This window comes from Myotis davidii, unplaced genomic scaffold (assembly GCF_000327345.1).
Source record: "Myotis davidii unplaced genomic scaffold, ASM32734v1 scaffold993, whole genome shotgun sequence".
Taxonomy (NCBI): Eukaryota; Metazoa; Chordata; class Mammalia; order Chiroptera; family Vespertilionidae; genus Myotis; species Myotis davidii.
In genome coordinates this window covers 2,209,839-2,219,901 of record NW_006285483.1, presented here as the reverse complement: position 1 = coordinate 2,219,901, position 10,063 = coordinate 2,209,839, and the positions used below count along the sequence as shown (strand labels likewise).

At 46.0% G+C, this 10,063-nt stretch overlaps 1 protein-coding gene across 1 annotated transcript; it reads right to left on the bottom strand.

Annotated features, from left to right (window-relative positions):
• Positions 1–4,551: 4,551 nt before the first annotated feature.
• Positions 4,552–10,057, bottom strand: SUPT4H1 (SPT4 homolog, DSIF elongation factor subunit). Its single transcript, XM_006756204.2, has 5 exons — positions 9,951–10,057; positions 9,340–9,446; positions 6,276–6,331; positions 5,619–5,672; positions 4,552–4,939 (listed from the first exon to the last, which is right to left on the bottom strand). The coding sequence occupies exons 1-5, from the start codon at positions 10,017–10,019 to the stop codon at positions 4,872–4,874; spliced, it is 354 nt and encodes a 117-aa protein (XP_006756267.1). The 5' UTR covers positions 10,020–10,057; the 3' UTR covers positions 4,552–4,871.
• Positions 10,058–10,063: the final 6 nt, after the last annotated feature.

Genomic DNA, 10,063 nt, shown 5'->3' with positions numbered 1-10,063 from the left:
CCTAAATTAACATGTTTGATCCTCACAGCTATCCTAACACAGGCATGGCCATCTGCATCCTTAAGGGAACTTTTACGGTACAAGGTACAAACAGAAAAGTTTGTACAACACAAATCATGCGTGTATAACTCAATACATTTTCAGAAAGTGAACCAACCTATGTAACCAGCATCCAGATCAGGAAAGACACCATAGCCAGCACCTTAGGAGCTTCGTGCCATTTTCCGCCCCCACCTTTCACAGGGAACCGCCATCCTGTTCCCCAACACTAGAGTTTTTTCAACTGCATTGTATCGAGAGGAAACTTCGGTTTGAAGAAGTAAAGTGACTTAGAAAATTCAGGGCCGGTGGGTGGTGAAGGCAACAGGGCTGGGAGGCAGGGACAATGCCCCTCGTTGGATACGCGTATTTTCATCACACGAGTCTCACTGTTCCGGTGAGCATGAAGGTGCCATCACTGGGCTGGAGATGGAGGGAAGTGGCAAGTAGACAAGAACAGGAGAGGTTAGAACAGTGATGGCGAACCTATGACACGCATGTCAACTCATTTTTTTGGTTGATTTTTCTTTGTTAAATGGCATTTAAATATATAAAATAAATATCAATATGTCTTTGTTTTGCTATGGTTGCAAATAACAAAAAATTTCTCTATGTGACACGGCACCAGAGTTAAGTTAGGGTTTTTCAAAATGCTGACATGCTGAGCTCAAAAGGTCCGCCATCACTGGGTTAGAGGGTATGGGGCGCAGATCAGTAGATACCTAGGGGCTGCTGGAGTGGAAAGCACGACCCGGCCAGGAGGGATTTGGAGGACTGACCAGTGTCCCAATACTCAACACAAGTTTCCCAACACTCAAAATCCTAAGGTTTCCCTTCTTGGGCCATTTCCCCACACTGGCCCCCTATCTTTGGCTAATTTTAGACTTGGGGAGGTGAGGTGTAGGTGTTGGGCATAGGGTGGTTGGGGTACTTAACGTGCAGGGACATGTAACTTTCACTCAACAAGCTAATGCCTCCCGCTGGTTCTGTGGAATGCTCATGAAGGGAGCAATCTGCTGCATTCAGGGATAACTATGTTGGAAACAGCAGCCCTAAACTGGATGTGGGCAATGTCCTTTTTGAGCTAAGGCTCTAGTACTTGATCATAATGAAGTCACTTTAACTCTTTGAGCCTCAGTCTCTTCATCACTACACAGGGTGTTAACTATGACACACGGGTTTTGTGAGGATCAAATAAGATAATGGACATAAAAGCCCTTTTGCCAACTGTAAAATGCTATTTAAATGAAAGGCTTCCCGGATACCGAACCTGAACCAGACTCCCAGACAAAGCAAGATGTTGTTAGTCTGTTCTTAAACATTACCTGTCTCTTTTCTACAGCTCAGGTGTCAGGAGGGGACTTGAGGATTAAATAGCAGGTTATCGTCAGGCTGGGAGTTGGAAGGTAGTGGCCATGCCCGGGGCGGTGAGGCCTCAGTCCCCAACCCTGAAGAGCCCAGTGAGGTTAGGCCTTCGTCAGCCCATCCCCTTTCCTCTTGGGGAAACTGCTCCCCTCCAAGACCAGAATGTTTCCACCCTTGTTCTATCAGCTACCCATCCCTGCCTTGGACTGGAGGCTGCATTCAGCAATGCACGGCCCCCTAACCCCTGGTTCTGGGACACCCTAACCCCACAGCCTGTGGTGGGTGGAGAATGGAGAATGAGGAATGTGCGGGCAAGGGGAAGGCAGCCTGGTCGCTACTGGGTTTCTAATCTGCCTGGTTTGAGTCTGTTCTTGTTAAACTAGGGCGGAGTCTTGCCTTTCTGAGAAGTCAAACTAGAGTGAGAGACCAAAGCCCTGGGCAGACGGGGACCCCAACTGTCAGAGTGAAGTGGAAACTTTGACAGGCACAGTGAGCAGGGCTCGTAGAATGTACCCAAAACCTCTTCCGCACAGCGTTGCTCTCTCTCCCAGGGAGCCTTGAAGAACCAACAGTCCGTTTCAGCTTCTTTGGGCTCCCAGCAAGGCATGCAACTCCAGAATCTGATGACCTATTTGGGCTGCTGAGTGACACCACAAGCAGGTTTAAGCACCAGAGAGAGCGCGAGAGCAGATTGAGAAGCAGCTCCCAAGCAGAGCCCGCATGGCACACTGAGTCTGTGAAATCCGGTCACTGCAACTGGCCACCCCTCCCCCACAACCACCAGCACTTGAGTCTTTCGCTTCCTGCGAGGCTGACAGTTAAGGCCCAGCGCTGAGTGGGGCCGAGGCCGCCTGAGTGTGGTTATTTGTGTGCGGCTCCTCTGGCCTCCCCTCCCCACAACTGTTTCCATTCTCACCCGGCAGCCACGTCCGGGTCAGACACGCAGGACAGCGATCGGGGATTTCCAAGGGACTTTTTGAGAAAGCCAGTGAAAGTTGGGTGTTGGCTGCACGGCCTAGGTACTCTTGCTGAAACCCGCTTCTCCCCTCTGGGGCGTAAGCTCTAGGCTGATGGGGCTGCTTCTCCCAGCTTTCACATTGATAGGACAACAGAAACCACCACTCCCAGAGCAACTTTAATTTGCTGGGCTTGGGAAAATCGTTGAAAAATTCAGTTGGAATTAGGGTTTACAGACCATTCTCTCAAAATTTGAAGGCATCAGAGAAAATGATTCTGCTTTGAGGACCTGTGAGGGGTGAGATGAGCAGCTGGGCCAATTCCAGCTTCCTTTCCATGGGCTGATGAGGACAAGGAAAGGGAGGTGGGGAGTGGGGGTCCCTTGAGTCAGCAGCATTCCCTCCTTCCCACACTCTAGGCCACAGGTTACTAAGACACCGACTCACTAGCAACACCAGGTGGCTAAGAGACACAAAGCCCGATGCGGGCACCTCTGCTAGTGAGTCAGAGCGCACCCTGCAGTGGTGGTTCTGGGCATTTCCCTTTTTTTAAATATATTTTTATTGATTCAGAGAGGAAGGCAGAGAGAGAGAGAGGCAGAGAAACATCAATGATGAGAATCATTGATTGGCTGCCTCCTGCATCCCTCCCACTGAGGATCAAGCCAGCAACCCAGGCATGTGCCCTTGACCAGAATCGAACCTGGGACCCTTCAGTCCATAGGCGAACACACTATCCACTGAGCCAAACCAGCCAGGGCTCTCCCACTATTTTGACTGACTGCACATTTTATTTATTAAAGAATGGCTAATAAAAGGAGAGCCAATTAATATTCTATATAATAAAAGGTTAATATGCAAATACTTGTAGACCGAATGGCAGAACAATCGAACAACTGGTTGCTATGACATACGCTGACCACCAGGAGACGCGCGTGGAACATGGTAGTTGTCGGGGGCAGGCGGCAGAGTGTGGACACGCCGGTGTCGGCCACAGTGGGTTGGTAGAGGTGAGCCAGACCAAGGCGGGGCGCTGGTTGTTGTTATTGAGGCAAGCCTCTGATAGTTACTGAAAATTCTTTGCTCCTGCATGCCACGTTCCCACCTGGCCCTCATACCCACTGCCAGCGACAGCCCTGCTCACGGCCCCATTAGTACCCACTGCTGGCACCGGCCCCAATCGCTCCGCATCTTCAGCAGGTGTGAGGCCAGCGCCTTCAACGCTTGGGAGCGGCGGTGGCGGTGGAAGTGGGGCTGCTGGCAGACAGGGGACCGAGGGCCACAACAGGAAGGGCCCGGCAGGGGTGCGGAGGATGGGCTGAGACCCATCCCTGTGCCCCTGCAGCCTTGCGGCCCACAGTTCCTTTCAAGGTGCACAAATTCGTGCACTGGGTACCTAGTAACTTTTATAAAACAAGTTGTAGAATTTCCACATTGCTTCATTTTTTTTTTAATAGGAAAAGATGGAAATTTATTGAGAAACAAGCACAGACTCCCACATGGGGAGGGGGGAGTCCCCACATTGCTTCATTTTTATAATCACAACAATCCTGAGGTAAATTGTCAGAGGAATCATTCTCATTTACAGATGGAGAACATGGAATCTAGGGAAATCAAAATGGGGACACTCATAGGTTGTTTTGTGGAAATTTAAGAAATTCAGGATTTATGGTAAGTCTAATCCCAAAACAAGTAACTCATTGATAACATGGCATCATTTAAGACCCCCTTCTAGGCCAGAGGAGAAAGGAAACAGCCCCCTTCCTATGGAGGCACAAACTGGCCAGGCCAGACCCAGCAGCCACCTGGGGGTCTCCGTTAGGGGAATGTGGTAGAATGTGGGTAACTGGGGGCAGAGGTCATGGGTGCCACTGGCTGACCTAAGGTATAGGAAGAGCAGCAAAAAGAAAACAGACAAGGTAGGAAAAGATAAAAAGTACTAAACTAAACATGGTCAAGTGGTAAAGAATACCAACTCTCAGGATTTCTTTAAGGGGCAGGTGGCAACCCCCAGACAACAGGCCTACCAGGATGATGGGATTTTCTAGACTGCAAACAGCAGACCTTCCAATGAAACCCAAGGAAGCACACTACAAGGCTGCAACCCTGGAGGCTCAGACAGCAGGGCCTCTGTTGCTCTGGGAAGTGAGTTCTTACTGTGTCCAGCTAAGAAGGAGGCAAGACACATCTCTCATGGGCTACGGGTTCACGTTTATTGGCATTTGATGCAGAGTCCTGACCATGGGCAAGGAGGCAGCCAGAGGTGTGGGTAGAAAAAAAACATCCTCCTCCACATTCAATTCACTCTATTAATCCATCAACCCACACCACTCCTACCCCAGCTAGAGTCCAAAGAAGATAAAATGGCCCAGGAACACGCTGTGCTGCTCTCTCATCAGTCTGTTGAGACTCAGAATTGGAGAGTGAGGAGTATTTGTCCATTTAGTTTCACAACAATAAATAAGCAGAGGCCGGAGGCGGTGGCAAAGACACTGGCAGCCATACATCTTGCTAGGTCTTTATAGCTGTGTCTCTGGATTTGTAGGCCACTCCTCGACTTTTCAGCTCCCTCACGATTCCTGTGATAGAAAAAGAAAATGGTACTGTGAGTAAAGAAGATAGGAAAGGTCCTTCAGCTACCACTTTGGGGGCAGGGAGGAATCCCTAGACTGCTCAGTGAAAGTCCCTGGCTTGTTACCACTGAAGATCCAGGTAAGTGTGTGGTAATGACCTGGTAAGAATGAGAAGAAAATGAGACACACTGTAGGTGTCAAAAGCAAGGATTCTGGAGTCAGAATGCCTGGGTGAAAATTCTGGCTCCCCACTTACTATACAGGTAACTTTGGGCAAGTTATTTAATCAGTTGACTACCATGCATCTAAAATGAAAACCATCCCACATGTCACGATATTTTGAATTTAAGTTTAAAAAATCAATTTGCAATGAATATTATAAAAATCAATATATTACTCACAATTCGGATGTTCTTGAGTATTTCCAGCTAAAAATTCTCATGAAAAATGATTTTAAAGTTGGCCAGGGCTGCCACTTAGGGAAAACATTATTTTTTATAGACGCGCGTGGCCTGTGGGGAAGGGCTGCCGCTTGCGTCTACAGACGCTCATGGCGTACAACGGGTTAACTTCTCTGTGCCTGGATTCCCTCAGAGTTATGAGGACTGGAGATAAGTCACATAAAGAACTTCCACAGAGCTTGGTGCAGTAAATAAACATTGGCTTATATTATGATGATTATTACCTTGGGGCAGGCGACCAGTGACTGACACTGCATACACACCAGGCTTAAAGTTACCTGAAAGAGAAGAAAAGAGGCTGCAGTGAGAGTGAGTTAAGATTAAAGACGAAATAGAGGCTTAAGCTAAAAATAAAAATAATGCTACAACTCCGAGAAAAGCAATCACTTCTTCTGGCTATAAATATTAAATGACAGGCCCTGGCAGGCGCTCAATGGTTAGAGCATTGGCCCATGCACTGGAGGGTAATGAGTTACATTCCTGGTGAAGGCACATGCCATGCAGGAGGCAACCAACCGAAGTTCATTCATTCCTTCCTTCTTTCCTTTTCCTTCCCCTCCTTCCTCCTTCCTTCTTTCCCCTCTTCTTCCTTCCTTCCTTCCTTTCACTCTCTCCCTCCCTCTCCCCGCCTTCCTCCTCTTCCTTCCATTCTCTCTAAAATCAATGGAAAAAACAGTCTCTGGTGAGTATTAATAACAAACAAAATATTAAATGACAGGATACAGGATACTTTCCTTGTCTGTCCTACAACCCGGTCTTTCTCACTCTTGAGGCCACTTACCCACTAATTTAAGACCAGTCCCTGCGCCCACCACCCCGCCCCCCAGACCAAGAGGCAGCAACAACACTAGTTCAGGATAAGGACAATGGGAGATACTTACTGACTCGCTGCCACTTGGAGACCCAGCTGTCCTCTGGACTCATCATTGCAATGATTCTAGGAGGAGAAAAGAAAGTCAGCCAGAGCCTCACCTACTGAAGAGAAAGACGGGAGGAACTTACCCCCTTTACTCTGTTCCCAGCCAGCACAACAGTTCAAGGAGAGGAAGCCCAGAATCCAGGATTGATTGAAACTTTGATTAGGTTGCTTAGTAAGTTTTGGTTTGGTGCCATGGCTTAGCAAAAGTGACTCCATTTTGGCTTGTTGGTTATTTTATTTATTTAAAATGTTTTTATTGATTTCAGAGAGAGGAAGGGAAAGACAGAAACATCAATGATGAGAATCTTTGATCAGCTGCCTCCTGCAAGCCCCCTACTGGGAGATCAAGCCTGCAACCCAGGCAGGTGCCCTGACCAAGAATGGAACCGTGACCTCCTGGTTCATAGGTTGAAACTCAAGCACTGAACCCCACCAGCCAGGCAGTTTATTTCTTTAATTTTATTTTTTAATATGTTTTTATTGATTTCAGAGAGGGAGAGGGAGAGAGATAGAAACATTAATGAGAATCATTGATCTGCTGCCTCCTGCACTCCCCCTACTGGGGATCGAGCCCACAACCCAGGCATGTGCCCTGACCAGGATTTTAACCCTGACCTCCTAGTTCATAGGTTGATGCTCAATCACTGAGCCATGCCAGCGGGTTATTTTTTTAAAACAGTGCTAAGAAATTAATGAAGAAACTACCTTAAAAGGAATAAAAAAGGAATGAAGTTGGTCCACCTTGAAGGAACTTTAGCAAGTACAGTGGAACCTCATTTCTTAAACTTAATTCGTTCCAGAAGGGTGTTCGAGAAGCAATTTGTTCGAAAACTGAATCATTTTTTCCCCATTAGAAATAATGTAAATTTGAAGCGTCGTTCCTTGAACATCTCCCATCTCAGTTTGGTTCACAGAAAAAAGCTCTCAGTTGTTGACCAAAACTTCACTTTCTACCTGACAACCCTCTCATGCTGATACCTCAGCAGAACAAAATGTGTCTCAAAGGCTACAAGCAAAGGAGAGAATGCTTTTGTTACTCGTGAAATTGGGGATTAGCACAATTTTAAAATGTAAAGAGGCCATCAAGAGTGCTAATATTCTTAAGGGTGTGAAAGTGCTCACAAAACAGCAATCACAGGCAATTGAATAGGTAGAAAAACTGTTGTTGACTGGATAAAGAAAAAGCAATTAGCATGGATTAACTCAATTTACATTATTTCTAAAGGGAAAAAATGATTCCGTTTTTAAACAAATTGCTTCTCAAACAGCCCTCTGGAATGAATTAAGTTCCAGAAATGAGGTTCCACTGTAATCCTTTCCAGACCCCAAATGATTCTGTTTCAACCTTTCTCATACAGTTCATGTCTACTGTATTGTTTAATTTATAAATAAACACTTATTTTCTTAAATTTATAGAACCACCTCCAACTAGCCTTAAAGGAATTTTCCATATATCACTGCCTCCGAAATGCTATCATTGGAGAACTGTTTTTCCTTCATCCAATCAACAAGTTTTTCTATTCAATTGCCTGTGATTGCTGTTGTGTGAACTTTCACACCCAGTTTGTGTGTAAACCCCTAATTGGCCTAAGGCAGCGGTTCTCAACCTGTGGGTCGAACGACCCTTTCACAGGGGTCGCCTAAGGCCATTGGAAAACACATATATAATTACATATTGTTTTTGTGATTAATCACTATGCTTTAAATATGTTCAATTTGTAACAATGAAATTGGAGGTCACCACAACATGAGGAACTGTATTAAAGGGTCCCGGCATTAGGAAGAACCACCACTGGCCTACGGGCAAAAGAAACCATAGTACCTTCTTTTTTTTTTAATATTTTTTTTAATTGATTTTTTTACAGAGAGGAAGGGAGAGGGATAGAGAGTTAGAAACATCGATGAGAGAGAAACATCGATTCAGCTGCCTCTTGCACACCCCCTACTGGGGATGTGCCCGCAACCAAGGCACATGCCCTTGACTGGAATCGAACCTGGGACCCTTCAGTCCACAGGCTGACGCTCTATCCACTGAGCCAAACCGGTTAGGGCACCATAGTACCTTCTTAAACCCCAAAGAATACTGCCCTCTGGCTCCTACCTTGGGGAAGGAAAATTGAGACCTGGCCACTTAGGTTTATCTCATTTCCTGTTCTCCCCACTGGACAATTTTGACAAGAAAAACTTATATTTAAAAGTATCAGCTTTGGGGAAATATTTTACCATCACTGTACCTTCTCTCCTCTTCATTTCCAAAAAGGATCTTCATGCATTCAACAAACATTTATTAAGCATCCATAATCTTCCAGGCCTTGTGCCAGGTCCTGGTGTACAAGATAAACACAATCCCTACACTACCATCAATGAGCTCACAGTCTAATGGAGAAATGGCCAGTGAAAATATAATGGAAATTGCACAAGTTACTTTAAATTTTCTAGTAGCCATGCTTAAAACAGAAAAGACAAAACCGTAAAACTAATTCCAATAATATATTTCAATTAACCCAATATATTCAAAGTGTTATCACTTTGGCATTTAATTAATATAAAAAATAAGATATTTTACATTATTTTTCCTTGTACTAAATCTTTGAAATCAGTGTATATTTTACACTTAAAGCATATCTCAATTTACATTAGCCATATTTCATGTGCTCAAAGCCACACACGGCTAGTGGCTATTGTACTGGACGGTGTGTCTCAAATAACTTTGATATGAATCAGAATTATGTCAAAAGTCTGCCCCAGCCCTGGCCGGGTGGCTAGGTTAGAGCATCCTCTCGTACCAAAAGGTTTTGGGTTCAACTTCTGGTCAAGGCACATACCTAGAGTGCAGGTTCGATCCCCCGTTGGGCGCATAAAGGAGGCAACTGTTCAATGTTTCTCTCTCTCCCATCCCCTCTCTAAAAATATCAATGAAAACATATCCTCCAGTGAGGATTTAAAAAAAAAGTCTGCCCCACATTCACTTGGTAGTGTGGTGCAGAGTAATGTAGAAGTGAATGAAAAAATCTAAAGGGACTTACCCATCAAAGGAAGAGCTGGTGCAGTCATATACCATCTCTCGGTTACCCTTCATCTGAAGGTATGCATCACAATTGTCACAACCATCATATTCAAACTGGTCTATAGTCTATGAGGGGAGAATTTTAAGAAGAAGATAAGTGAGTGTGAACAAGACCAAAAGAAAAAGCAGCTTTCTCCACACTCTACCTGGTCAAGTATAAGACCCGCCTACACTGGCTGTCTCATCAGGTCCCCCACCCATCACTCCCACAGTCCCTAGATTCCATCCTCACATTCCTTCTGCCCTTGCTCCCAACTGTGCTTTTCTATTCCTTTCCCTCGTCTCCTCAAGATCAGGCGCTCTCTCCAGCTACTCCCTCTGATACTGATCCCACTTCTGACTCCCAGTGTCATTCGGACCCCACAGAAGTTCACTGAAGGTCTGTTAAGGGTCAGGTCTGCGCTAAGAGTTGAGGATTCAAAGGCCGGGACGGCCTCTCCCTGCCTACGGCTGCAATATCTCTTCCCCCGATGTAAACAATGGCCTCCAGCTGCTTCCTACACCCAGTTTCACCCTCTTTCCCCCTCAGCTTGGTCTCCACTCACCGAACCACCAGGGCCCAACACATACCTTGACCAGCGAACACAACAAACAAGCCCGCAGATGCCGCAGGTCCTTGGGCACCGTCTCCAGAGCCATCCTATCAACAGGAGCAGAACAGCGAAATTCTGCCACAGAAGCCT